This window comes from Aotus nancymaae, unplaced genomic scaffold (assembly GCF_030222135.1).
Source record: "Aotus nancymaae isolate 86718 unplaced genomic scaffold, 86718_ANA_hifiasm-v0.15.2.pri h1tg000077l, whole genome shotgun sequence".
In the NCBI taxonomy this organism is placed as follows: domain Eukaryota; kingdom Metazoa; phylum Chordata; class Mammalia; order Primates; family Aotidae; genus Aotus; species Aotus nancymaae.
Window position 1 is genome coordinate 8,946,612 of NW_026988492.1, and position 14,677 is coordinate 8,961,288.

At 34.6% G+C, this 14,677-nt stretch overlaps 1 protein-coding gene across 11 annotated transcripts in view; it reads right to left on the reverse strand.

Moving 5' to 3' along the window:
• The window catches only part of MYO3A (myosin IIIA), a 234,307-nt gene that overhangs the window by 49,108 nt on the left and 170,522 nt on the right, over window positions 1-14,677 (reverse strand). For all 11 annotated transcript variants that reach the window (XR_002477556.2, XR_002477552.2, XM_012450143.3 and 8 more), the window contains 3 exons: window positions 8,803-8,882; window positions 7,949-8,026; window positions 5,272-5,477 (listed from right to left, as the gene is read on the reverse strand). Coding sequence is in view for 9 of the 11 variants with exons in the window: in XM_012450143.3 (XP_012305566.3) it covers window positions 5,272-5,477; window positions 7,949-8,026; window positions 8,803-8,882 (364 nt within the window). In the remaining 2 variants the exon portion in view is untranslated. The remainder of the gene's footprint in view (window positions 1-5,271; window positions 5,478-7,948; window positions 8,027-8,802; window positions 8,883-14,677) is intronic.

The window sequence follows — 14,677 nt, forward strand, 5'->3', positions numbered from 1 at the left end:
GGTACTTGAGCTAGAAATCTGTGTGCCAGCCTACTCTTCCCTATTCACTCTATGGATCTAACAAGTCTCTCTGAAATCCATTCCTTTCTTGCGATACCTACTGCCGTACCTCAATTAATTACCTCCTCCCTTCTCACCTAGACTTCTGCAATTGCCTCCCAACTAGTTACCTCTACTGTCACTCCCCCGCCCTACCCCAGCCATCATCCACAGCTCTGTCTGAATTATTTTTTTTTAATGAAAATCTGATCATGTCCTTTCCTGACTCAAAAAGTCTCTATGGATGTCCCAAGTTCTAAGCTAGAATGGTAAAATCAGGTGCTTTCAAAGTCGAGGCAGATACCATAAATATGCAAGCCTGAGAGCAGTGGGAATGTAGGAGATAGAAAGGTTACACCTGCCAAAAAGCATTTGCTTTAAATTGTTAGCCACATATGATTACTAGCATGCAAGCTCCCTTCTGCCCTATATCCCTGCCTGCCTTTCTAGCCTCCTCTTTGCTACTTTCCATGGCACTCCGAGTTCTAGTCATGAAAGTTACTTAAAATTGTGCTGGCGGGCCATGTCTGCTCATGCTTCTATGCTTTCGTATGTATTACTATGCTTGTGCACCCTTTCATCCCTCTCCTAGTTTCCTTAAGGAAGATCTACTTTTTCAATATTCTAAAAACTCTCTTCGATGTATCTTCAATGAACAGACTAACTGGATTAACTGAAATTCTCTTTTCTTGTGTGAAACACACTGACTGAGGTCCGACTGAGGTCGGCTGGCAGTTCTCACTAGTGTGCCCACGCATGTGTGTGTTTGTTCTCACTGGAAGAGCTGTGTTTGCTCCAAACCCGTTTATGCCAGTTGTATTTGGTGTGACATAATTCAAATAAGTATCAGATTGAAATCTAAGTGAGGAAAGCCAGAGGATTGTTTCTACAAAACTGCATCAAATGCTTTGGTAAGACCTTGTAAAAAACCATGAAATTAAACATGGATGAAGCAATTACAAAGCATTGAGGAAAATCATAAGAATCAAGAAATATTCAGTCCTGTGATTGTTTCACAAGTATCTTTAATATCTTGCTTCACTCCAAGAAATGTTAACTGGAAATCATAAATAAGAGATTACACATAGTTTATGCAAAAAAGAGCCAATAAACTATGGTTAATAGATGTGTAATCAAAGAAAAAAATTAAGTCTTTATCAAAAGACTAAAAAACAAACATGTTGATGTTGTAAGTTAAAATATTTATGGTGTGTTTTTATGAATTACTTTTATTACTCTCTGCTTTATCAGAATTTCTACTACAATGTAAACCATCCTTCCATTATGCTCTCAGAGTATCTTGTTCATATTTTCATTAAAATACCTGGTCTTCTTTCATTAATTTGAAAAATATTTGAGCACCTACTATTTATTTGCCAGGCACCCTCCTGGTGCTTCAGACACAGTAGTAAAACACAGGATACCCACACTCTTTCTGCCTGCAGCTGACTTTATTACACTGTATGATAATGCAGATTTTTAGAGCCCTGGTCTGTGAGTTTCTTAATGTCAGGGGCTCTTCCAATAATTTGGATCCTTCATCTTTCAATTAAGATTTGAACTTGTCTTTAATTCAAGGACTGGAACACATTTGGTCTCTCAACTAAATGTTTGCCGAATATATAATGTACTATTGCTGGGACTTGTGGAAATAAACACTTAGGTAAACCAGATCTGCTTATGGAGGGCATCCCTGAGGCCATTATAAGTCAGAGGTAATTTTGGGAGCTTGAGACTGAGGCAAAAATAGTAATAAAAATAATTACAGCTAATATGTATTGATGACACCTGGTTCTATCAACAAACTTCATATATATTATTTCGCCTAATAAACACATATATAAAGTAGATATTGTTATTATCATCCCTATTTGCAGGGATATTGAAGCTTGAAGCTTATAGAACTCAAGTAACTTTGAATAAGGCCACAGATTTACTAAGTGGCAGAGTTGGGATTCAAACCTGGGTTTGTTCACTTCAAAGCATGGTACTTATCTACTCCACCATACTACTGCCTTCAGTAAGTTCTGGTTGTATTAAAGCTCTAGTAGCCAAACCATTATGTACAGGTGCTTAGTAGGAAAATGGAGCCAAGTTAAGTGGCTGGCTTGTTAGCATAAGGGTTCCTTTGAAATAGCTACAATAAAAAAAACCCAGTGTCTTGTGTAAAGTTCACATTGTATATCTTTCCTTAAGATTGTTTCTTTGTTATGGAACAGAAGAATTTATCTACAACAGAACAAAGGATCTGGGGAATTTTGCAGCCTATGCAGAGGGTTAGCAGTTCTATTTACACCCCCACAGGACCTCTGAAAATTGCTCTGCCTTCCTAAGAGTTTAGGCCAATTTGGATGACAACTTTCAAATTAGTGACACAGAAAAGGTTTAGCCTTTTATTTCTGAAACTTCCTCTATTTAGAACAGCTATTCACATGTTCTGTATACACTTAGTTTTATCTCTTTCTCTTTATTTATTGTGTAGTAATTTCCTATTCTATAATAGCACAATAATTATAAATATGTTTAAGAATTCATTCTCATTTCTGACATTTGAACTACAATATCATTAAGAAAATCGTTTTTTTTTCTCATTATGGTCTATATTGTAAAACTATGGCTGTTTTTCTAGCTACAAGATTAGGCTGGCATTCAAAGTTTTCTCTTCATATATTTTAAGCCCATTGTTTTTTCACATTATCTTCTGTCACTTTACCAATGCAATGCCCACTCTACCAACCCAATCTATTCCAAGTCCTGCTAGCTTTTGGCACACCAACATGTACACCAAGAAAAATCCTCTGTTTTCTTCACAGCTGCATGCACCATCAGGTCCCAGTTTGAGTCCTTCTTATATTTTATTTTTAATTTTTTCAGAGATAGAGTCTCGCTCTGTCACCCAGGCTGGAGTTCAGTGGAGTGGTCTGAACAGAGCTCACTGTAACCTTGAACTCTTGGGCTCAAGTGATCCTCCTGCCTCAGACTCCTGAGTAGCTAAGACTACAAGCATGGGCCACCGCACTCAACTAATTAAAAAAAATTTTTTTAAGAGATGAGGTCTTGCTACATTTGCTACATTGCCCAGGCTGGTCTCAAACTCCTGGCCTCAAATGATCCTTCTGCTTCACCGGAACGCCTCTTCTTTATAACCTCTCTCATCAGCCTTCCTGGAGATGCTCTTCCTTCCCTTGAACTCTCATACTGTGTATATAATTCTCTCAGACCTTGGCATTTATTACCTCACATTGCTTGTTAACTCTCCATGTCTGTGGCTCTAGTAATTCTAACTGGACTGTCCATTCTTGAAGATCAAGCCAGTTCTAAAATTCAGTGTCTCCCATAGTGTTTAGTATGGTGCCTTATACATTTAAAAAAATTGCTTATACATTTAAAAAAATTTAAGAGTACTTATATTAATATTATACTCATAATATCTATATTACTATTTAAGCAAGTTAAAGATCTACATTTTTTCTAAAATATGAAGTGGGAAGGTCAAATTTTAATTTGAGATTTGAAACTCGTTTGTATCTAGTATTTTTGGGTTACCTGGTTTCATGAGCAGAATGGAAAATTTACCTATTATCCAATAACAAATTCCATTATTATTTTGTTCTTTTTTTTAAAATTTTTAAATAATTTTAGAAAAAACAGACAGGATTTCACCATGTTGGTCAGGCTGCTTGAACTCCCGACCTCAGGCTATCCGCCTGCCTTGGCCTCCAAAGTGCTTGGATTATAGGTGTGAGCCACCACGCCCAGCCTCATTATTTTTTATTTGTTAGTTTTGGATATAAAATTGGCTCTGATCTATAGGAAGTAGTCAATGATTAGCTGCTAATTAGATTTCTGGACTCTAAACTTGAGGTTTTAGTTTGTCTTAAACTACTATAAGGATTGGCCAATACAAAAGTCACTATATTTAAGTAATTTTGATCTCCATCATGAAAAAGGTAGTAGAGTTTTCTTGATTTCAAGGCATTCCAAATAAATAATCCCAGGTCTCTAAAGAAAAACAAAATCAAGAACTACCACAAATTTGCTGAATGTATGAAAATTAGCAGAAATAATCGGAATTCACATTACATTTAGAAAGAGTCTTGGTTCCCCAAGAAAAAGAATGCCTGATAAAATGCATAAAATCTTTTGGAAGAGGAGAGGAAAATTAGAAATCAAATTTGGTGTACAATCACAAAACAAGGCTTTGTTTTGTTCTTAATAGTAATTTATATACTTTGAAAAAGGATGAAAAATGTTATAAATGGGACTTCCTCAAATACTGGGTTTCACCTAAAAATTTTAATAGACTTTATCTTTAAAAATTGAAATTTCATTATGTTTAATGACCAAAGGAAATCATAGAATCAAAAAATAGAAAAATATTAAATATATAAGATATTGAACCTTTACATTACTACTAATGTATTACCCAATAAAAAATATTTAATATATAGCTCAATTTATTTTATATTAATCTAAAATATTAAAAAGAACTCATTGTACCAAATGATTAAAAAAATTATGTTAGTTTTTAAAATTGACAAACAAACCTAATTGTTTCATCTTCCAAATCACCGTTATAGACGATATCTCATTTAATCATTCTAAGGATCCTATCAGGTAGTCAGCAGATTTAGTAGGTGAGGAAAGTGAGGTTAAGTATAGGCCAGGGTTTCTCAACCTCAGCACTGTTGAGATTTGGGGCTGGATAATTCTTTGTGGTGGGGAGGCTGTCCTGTAAATTGTAGAATGGTTGTTTAACAGCATTACCAGGACTCTACCCATTAGAGATCAGTAGCACACCCCCACGCCCCTCCACCACACGTGTGACAGCCAAAAATATCTGCAGACATTGCCAAGTGTCTTTTGAGGGGCAAAATCTCTCCCAGTTGAGAATCAGTGGTATAGGCCCACAGTCACATAGCAAGTGGCAGAGCTATGGCAAGAACCCAGATTCTCCAACTCCTCAGTACAGAAGCTCAGGCCTCTGGATCATGCTGCCTGTACAACATTGGACTACATGTGTCCTATACCACATAGTACCACCCAGCTGTCCACAGAGTCTTTCAGTCTCAGTTAATAGCTACCTTCTTTATTCAACACATAATCATTTGCATGAACAAAATGCCTCCCTCTTAGACCTCTAAATATTTTTCATATTTTGTTTCTTATAATTCTCCTGAATAATTTTTATATAAACTGAACAACAGATACTGAAAAAAGAAATCCACATACCGCTTTATAAAGTTAGCAAAAAGTATTCGATGGGAGAATCCTAGCCTTCTAATTCTTGCTGTTTCCAGAATTCCTGTGTACCGAAGCTGTAGTAGAACTTTCTCTTTGTCATATTTTCTTGCCTGACGTTCATTATTTGGCTTGATGCAACGGACAAAATGAGGTTGGCCTACCACCATTTTAGATAACAAATCCATCAGGGAATACTATAATATGCAACAAAAATAAATTTCCCAATGTAGCATACAAAAACTTAAGAGCTTGCAGATCTTTCTTTTTACAAAAATAACATTTGAAAAATGAATGTTATAAATGTTCACGTTAGTCACAGTAAATGGAGGGAAATCTGTTTTAATAAACATTTTACTGATGGTATAGTTTAAAAAATACAGATTTACTTACAAAAATTTAGAGGCAATAACTAGAAATTTAGACATTAAAAGTTAGCTTATAAACCATTAAGGCAACTTTAATTAAAAGATAAAACTATTTTTGATGTAGTTTGTAAGCAATTATATACTCTCAGGCTAACCTGTCAAATTATAATATTATACATTCTGGTTAATCATGCTTATATATTAATTTCCTTATCCAACTCTCTCTATATGGAAGGTAAAAATGGGAATACTTTATAACACACACTGGAGCTTATTGGAGGGTGAAGGGTGGGAGGAGGGTGAGGATCAGGAAAAATAACTAATGGGTTCTGGGCTTAATACCTGCAGATGAAATAATCTGTACAACAAACCCTCATGACACAACTTTACCTATGTAACCAAACTGCATGTTTACCCCTGAACTTAAAGTAAATTAAAAAGGGGAACACTTTAATTCCTGTTAGGATCATCTCTTAGTTTAAAGTAAGGACAGAAAAGTTAATAGAGTTTAATATATAGGACATAGATATAAGCAAAGTAATAGCCAATTAAATATTTTCATCAGTTCTAATTTGATTGTTTTCTTTTTTATTTTTAGAGAATTTTAAAAAAATCACATCAATATGAAACTGTGTTCTATACCAATATCTTTTTAAAACAGTAGTCAATTACTAGACAAGTTAAGTATAACATATTAGGATAATCAACTAAAAATGGAACCCCAGAAAGCTACTATTTCCAAGACCAGGATCACATTTATTGGCGAGGTAATGTATGGACACAAATAGCCATTGACAGCTGGATCCCCTTTAATGTTGGAAATGTAAAAGCCTGCGGTAACAAAGCCAGTGCAAAACAAATGCTGAAATTGGCAACTAACAAATTGGGTAGTGAGACTCAGATGTGATCTTTTCCAACAGCTGGGCCTGCCACTTTGGTGTCTTTTTCATTACATTTATCTGTAAATCATCATTCTTTTAGTCATGCAAACATCTGCCAGGTACTGGTGGTACAGGGGTGATACGCTGAGCAAGAGCTTCCTGCAATTTAGTTGCTGGTTTTTCTGAGGGACTAAAGTATAGTGTTACACTGTGTTCGGTCTTCTCTGCAGAATGAAAAATAGCTTTAAAAACACACTATATGTTGTGTAGAATTATTTTCTATCAATTCTCACTTCAGCCTGAAGATTAAAATGATTTCATGAACTAATCTGGTTTAAACATACATACAGTGTTTGCTGCCAACAACAGTGGTATGATAATGGTCTTGGGTAACTCGTTTTAAAAAAGGAAACAATCTGGCTGTAAATATGTTCAGTGATTCACCTGTGCTGCATTTCTGATGTAAAGTGAAATGTTATCAGCAGCAAACGTCAGGTATTAAGCATATGAATGTACTAGGCACTACTCAAAGATGATTAAGTACACATTATCTATCTTCTATGAGCTTAGGACTTAAAAATATTTAGTAAAAGTATTCATGTATTTTTTAAAGAACTTTATGTTTCTGCTAGAGAATTGGATATATTTACTGAACACTTTACAGTAAATTTAATCTAATTTCCTCCACCTTCTCCATATTAAATTACATAAGTAATAACTCTAAGTTTTAGTGGTATTTTCTTCATTTTCATTGGCTGGTTAATAGGATTTTATCAGAATAGATAAACAAGAACTAGAACCAATAATAAGGGAAGGGTTATCTAGAGCACAGAGAAAAAAAAAAACCTGTTTTTTTTTTCTTTTTTCCCATATTGCCCAAGGAAGAAAGGCTGCCTTGATCCTATGCTAAGCACTCTCCTATAGCATGTTACTGCATCTTCCTGACGACTCTTCTCTTTGCCCCATTCCTACACGGGCTATTTTCCTTTTGAGGCTTTTAGCTTAGCTCTGTACATTCAGTGTGATATGAAATGGAGATGGATGCTCAGCCTTGCCCTATCTATCTATTCTAAAATCACTTACAAGGGGGAAGGAGAAGTGGTAGTTATCATAGCATAGAATTAAAAATCCTTTTAGGTTTTATTCTAGTGGAAATGCATTCCGTTTTATGGACAAATTTTAATCAAGGTATAGATTTTCATTAAGATTGACCTGGGATACAATAATTTCACAGGTAGAATATAAAAATAAACCAATCCACAGATTTTGAAGGTAGATGCTAACGTATCCTGTATCTAACAAATAGTAAATGGAATACAATAAACATTCTCTTTTGCTAGTGTTACTGTCTTTTGATCTATAACTCATTTAGAATAAATAGCACTGCTAAGCACAATACATCATAGTTTAATATCTTACTCTAAAATATGATGCAACTGTTTGTGTTTTCATGTTGGTTGTCTCTCTGGCATGATGTGTGGCTTCTCCAGTGTCACCCTAAAAAGACCAAGGAAGACAGTGATGCTTTGGTATCTATTGTACTTTATGATCTACAGAGAGCATGTGGCATTTTCCTTCAGACTATCTTAGTTTATGTATTCCAATATGTAAAACAGCAAAATGTTTATATTCTTCCTTTAGGTAATTGTTTGTCAGTCTCACTGGAATTTTAATTGGTCTTATGTAGACTGTGAATTTAAAACTAGCTAAAAAGGGCTGGGCACAGGGGCTCATGCCTGCAATCCCAGCACTTTGCGAAGCCGAGGCAGGTGGATCATTTGAGGTCCGGAGTTTGAGATAGGCCTGGACAATATGGTGAAACCCTGGCTCTACTAAAAATACAAAAATTAGCCAGGCGTGGGTGGATGCCTGTAATCTCAGCTACTCAGGAAGCTGAGGCAGGAGAATCACTTGAGCCCAGGAGGCAGAGGTTGCAGTGAGCCGAGATTGTACCACTGCACTCCAGCCTGAGTGACACAGTGAGACTCCAGTCTCAAAATCAAACAAACACACAAACAACAAACAAAAACAAAAAATCCCCCCAAAAACTAGCTAAAAAAGAAGAGTTAGAAATATTAATATATCAGAAATGTCTGATTATTTTAGCCCCTAGCAGTAACATGAACGTAACATAAATATCTGTTCAAACAGAAAAGCAAGATCAAAGGGAGAAAAATTAAATAAAGGTGTTGACTTTAAGAAGCATATAAATATTGCCATTGTACAGGTTAGATTCTTAGACTCACTGCCAAGAAAAAAATGCATCTTCTTACCTTTGCCAGATTGATTAATTTTTCTGAAGTCTTCATTTGATAGTTTATAACATTTTTAGTTTTAGAATGTGGCAGATTACCTATGGGAACATAGAAAAAAATTAATATACCTTTTAGAATCCTGAATGGGTAGATGATTTTTCCCATTTACTTAAATGTTAAAATAACTATTGTTAATACTACAATAGTCATACTCACATGCTTGGTTAACTATTTATGAAGAAATTTAGGAATAAAAAAAATTAAGTGAAAATTTACAACAAAAGTTCAGAAAAAAATTCTCTAGCTTGGAAAACAGAAAAGGCAGAGGTAAGTGTTGGGTTTCCTTTCAATTGCCAGAAGGCTTGAGATGATTGTGATGGAGGGAACAGTTTGCTTCTTATACTTTTGTGTAATAAATGGCATCTGAGATTTTCTTTAATGAAGGCTAAGCTTTACAATGAGCCTGAAGAATCATATGAATCATCGATTTGCACAAGATGGTTATAAGCAAATCAACTATGGTTGGAGGTAATGGCCTTTTTCAATCTAACTTTCAGAAACGTGCTTCATTCTAGGGACTACTCAAATGCACACAATCCAAAGCAGTGAAAAAGTTATGGCCTAAGAGGCCAGAAAGACTTGGCTTTGAATTCCAGGTATAGTACTTAAATTGTGTTGCCTTTGGATCATTTACTTAGTCTCTGATCTGCACCCAGAATCCATAAAATGGGAATTGTGATTACCTCACAGAGTTTTGATGAAATGTGATAATATCTCTGGCACACAAAGGCCCCTGAAATGCACAAGGAACCAACCAACCCACAGTCCAAGAGTTTATTATCCTAATAGTTTGAAAACTATTTCCAAAATGCAGTAGCAATTCAGAAAGATTATTTCTTGTCTCTCTCCTTCTTTTAGGTGATAAGTAGAGGCTAAATGTTTTTGGCAAATCTTTCCCATTCTTTATGGTTGCAAAAGACTGTCCTGAGATGGTGCAGGAAGAAACGTGCTGGGGGCGTGCCTGGCAGTGCCTCTATTCTGTTTCCTCCCTTCCCTCCGAACTCCAGGGGAAGGGCTGAGACAGGTGTGTGCAACAGCTTCCATGCTGGGCTTGCCCTGCACACTGCCCTGTTCACTTTTCAAATGTGAAACTTACTGACTAAAGTGGACAGACAGAAACAGATGATCTTTAGAGTAGCAGTTTCAAGAATTTTGCTTAAATTCATTTATGTAGATCAACAGGAACTAAAATTAGCATAGACCTTAATTTCAGAAATATATCCATTTTGGTTTTTATAGTTCACCTAATGAACAAACTTGTGATAAACCCAACTAAAGATGTGAGTTGCAAGGAACCGTAGTGTACTTTCCCCTAAAAATGGCTGAACTATATGTCATATGTAAAGTCATAGATACAAAGGGCCATGGTTATTTTAGAATCTTGAAGACAGTATAATATAGAACTGAAAAACTCTAATTCTAACACTTTCCATTTGGAAACCTTGGGAAAGCTGCTCAATACTTCTAAGCCTTAATGTCTTATTTGTAAAAAAAAGTAGTGCCTCCTTATTATGTTGTTGTTAGGAGCAATTGAAGGTGCTTAGAATGGTGCCTGGCACATAATAGATAACACAGTTGTCTATGATTATTATTATGTGTTTGCACATCTGGGTGAATATAAAATCTATATGTCTTTGCTATCTCTGAGATTCTGAGTTTATTGAAACACACTCGACTATCAAGTTCTTCTCTTCTCACCAGCCAACCAGACACTGGTCTGCTGATAGTCAAGCAACGCAACATAGTATCTAGAACCTGCCTGCATATTTTATAAGGGGAAAAAACATGGAGTTAGATGCATAGATGCTGTTGGTGCATATGGAAAGGGAGGACAATTATCAAAGTCAAAAGTAATGACTTTTGCCTGTGGACCAGATAAAGTAACACGGACTAGATTAATTTTCCCACCCAAACAACTAAAAAGACGTACAAAATGGAAAACAGGTTTTACACATTGTGCGTCAAGCATTTTAAGAACATTGATCCCTAAGAGAAGGAAGACCAATGGGGTGAGCCCTCTGACTGTGCCAGCTTTCTTCTTGGAGCGGTGTCAGCCTGAAATGCAGGGAGTGAGGGAACTTAAGTAAAGCCTGGGAAAATAAGCAGATATAACCAATAGAAAACAAATGGCAAGATCCTAAGAGTCAAATCCAACCATAATATTAATCACATTAAATGTAAATAGTCTCATGATCACAATTGAAAGGCAGAGATTGTCAGACTGAATTTAAAAAAAAGAAAACAAGACCCAACTATGAGCTGTTTAGAAAAACCCTACTTTGAATATAAAGAACAAAAATAAGTTGAAATTAAGAGTATGGAAAAACATACTCCATTCAGCCACTAATCATAAGAAAGCTGGAGTCTCTATATTAATGTCAGGCAATGTAGATTTCAGAACAAACAATACTGTCAAGGATGAAAAGGGTCATTACATAATAACAAAGGAGTCAATCTGTCAAGAAGACATAACAATTTAAAATGTTTATGTACCTAATAATATAGCTTAAAAATACATGAGCAAAAACTGAAAAAATAAAAAAAAATAGACAAATTGACACTTATAGCCAAATAGTTAAAAACCCTTCTCTCAGTAATTGATAGAACCAGGAGAGAGAAAAACAGTAAGAATACAGAAGACATGACCAATACTTTCAAGTGGACCTAATTGACATTTATAGAATACTTCATCCAACAACAAGCAGAAAAAACATATTTTCAAGTGCAAACAAAAATAAAATAAGACATTATTATGGGTCTTAAAACATATCTTAATAAAGTTAAATGGATTAAATAATACAAAGTATGCTCTCTGAACACTATAAAGTTAAATTTGAAGTCCATAAATAACATTAGGAAAATCTCACCATATTTGGAAACCTTATAAACTCTTATAAATAACCCATATAAGTGCCAATATTAGAAAAGAAGAAATGTCTTTTTAAATCAATGATACAAGTTTTTACCTTAGAAATTAAAAAAGAAAACAAAATAAAACACAAAGTAAGTAGAAAAAGAAAACAATAAAGATAAAAGAGAAAGAAAAAGAGAATGAAATAGAAACAAAACCAATAAAGAAAATCAATGAAACCATAAGCTGATAAAATTAATACATTTCTAGGAAATCCATCAAGAATAAAATGAGAGAAGACACAAATTACCAATGTCAGTTATGAGAGAGCTGATATAACTTTGGGATCTACAGATATTAAAAGGATAGTAAGAAAATATTATAATCAACTTTGTGTTAATAAATTTGACTATGTCGATGAAATAAAGTTCTTAAAAGACACAATCTACTAAAGCTTATTCAAAAATTAGATAACTCAAATAGCTTTATATTTATTAAACAAATTGAATTTGTAGTTGAAAACCTCACGAAAAATTCTTCAGGTCCAGTTGGCTTCACTGGTGAATTCTACAAGTCAATTTAGGAAGAAATAATACTCATTCTACTATTCCTGAAAACTGAAGAAAAGGGCAATACTTCTCAATTCATTCTATGAGGCCAGCATTACTCTGATTCCAAAATCACAAAAAAAAGGGTAATAAAACTACAATGCAATATTCCTCATAAACATAAATGCAAACATTCTTAAAAAATGTTTACAAACTGAATTCATCAATATATAAAAAGTATAATGCATCATGACCATTTGAGGCTTTTCCCAAGAATGATTACAAAATCAGTGACTCACCATTTAACAGATGCAGCATTGTTCATAGCAGCCAAGATATGATCAACCTAGGTGTCCATCAATGGATGATTGGATAAAGAAAATGTGTACACACACACACACACACACACACACACACACACAGAGGAATACTGATCAACATGGTTGAACCTGAAGGACACCATAAGTGAAATTAGCCAGTCACAAAAAGATGAATACTGGATGGAATTTGTGGAATCTAAAAAAGCTGATTTCATAGAGCTAGAGAGTGGAATGGTGGTTACTAGGAGTTGTGTTGGTTGCAGTGGGAGGAAGTGATTGGGGAGATGTTGGTCAAAGCCTAAAAAGTTTCAACTAGATAGGATAAATAAGTTCAAGAGATCTATTGTATAACATGGTAACTATAGTTAATAGCAATGTATTATATACTTGAAAATTGCTAAGAGAGTACATTTTAAGTGTGCTCATCACAAATAATTACATAATGTCCATGTTAATTAGCTGGATTTCATTATTCTACAATGTACATATACTTCAAAACATCACATTGTACACAATAAATATAATTTTAGCTGTCAATTTAAAATAATAATAAAATAATTAAAAAATAAGAATAATCGATTCAATAGATGTGGAAAAAGCATTTAACAAAATACAACAGGCATGCCTGAAAAAAACTCAGCAAATTAGGGATAAAAAGTAACTTCTCCCCTGATAAAGGGCATCTATGGAAAAATCTACAGTTAACATTATATTCAGTGGTGAAAGACTAACTACTTTTACCCCAAGATCAGGAAAAAGGCAAGAATATTCATTCTTGCAACCTGTTCTGTATTCAACACCAGAGATTGCATTGGTGATTCTAGCCAGTGCAACCAAGGAGAAAGAAGTCAAAAGGAAACATATTGGAAAAGAAAGGGCAAAATCCTTTCTTCACAGATGACATGATCATCTGTGCAGAAAATCCTTTGGAATTAACAAAAAAAGGTACTCTGATAAATGAGTTTAGCAAGGTTGGAGGGGAAAAAATCAATATATAAAAATCAATTAGACTTTCACATACTGGCACAAAACAGAATTTCAGTTAAAAATTATCATTTATAATCACATAAGAATGTGATACACTAGCAGATAATTTGACAAAGGATGTGCAAAACTTGTACGCTGAAAACTACAAAATACTTCTGAGAGAAATTAAGGAAGACTTAAATAAGTGGAGCATTATACTGTGCTGATTAGAAGATTTAATATTGGAAAGATACCAATTCTCCCGTTACTGATCAGTAGTTTCAATGCATCCCAATCAAAACCCAACCAAGAGTTTTGGTAGAAATTGACAAGCTCATTCTAAAACTTGTATGGAAAAGCAAACAAATTATAATTACCTAAACAAGCCTGAATAAGAACAAAGTCAGTATAAGTTATACTGCCTGATTTCAGGACTTTATAGAAATCTACAGTAGTCAAGAAGTATGGCATTAGCCTAAAGACAGAGAAATATCAATGACACATAACAAAGGGTCCAGAAATAGACCTATTTATTAGTCAATTGATTTTTCAAGGAGTGTCAAAGGAATTCAATGGCGTGGGGGGGGGGAATAATCTCTTCAACAAATGGTGCTAGAATAACTGGATGGGACAAGGAGGAGTGGAGGAAAGGATTATAAAGGGTCATGAGGAAACATCATGTGTGGGTGATGAGTATGTTCACTATTAGTCATGGTGATAGCTTTACAGGTGCTTATATATGTTAAACACTCATCAAATTTTAATGTTTAAATATGTGCTGTTTCTTGTATTTCAGTTATACCTCAGTAAAACTATGAAAAAAGAAATGCAGAGACAATTTTAAACTCCAGTAAGGAAAAACAACCCAAACTATATTTTTTCTACTTACAGCAAATGCAAGGATGTATTATGGTTGGGTGGAACAAAGACATGTCCATTTTTAATCAATAAGAGAGTTCACCAAACTGTTAGCACCTCAAAGAATCATTCCAAAACTGCCCACTCCTGATTTGCACAGGTAATTATGAACTCTGGAAGTCAGTATACTCTTGTAGTGAGTAGCTAAGAATACCACCATTTGTTGCTGTAAACACTTATCTTTAATGAAATACTAGCTTGTTTATATTCATTTTTATATTTTCTTCAGA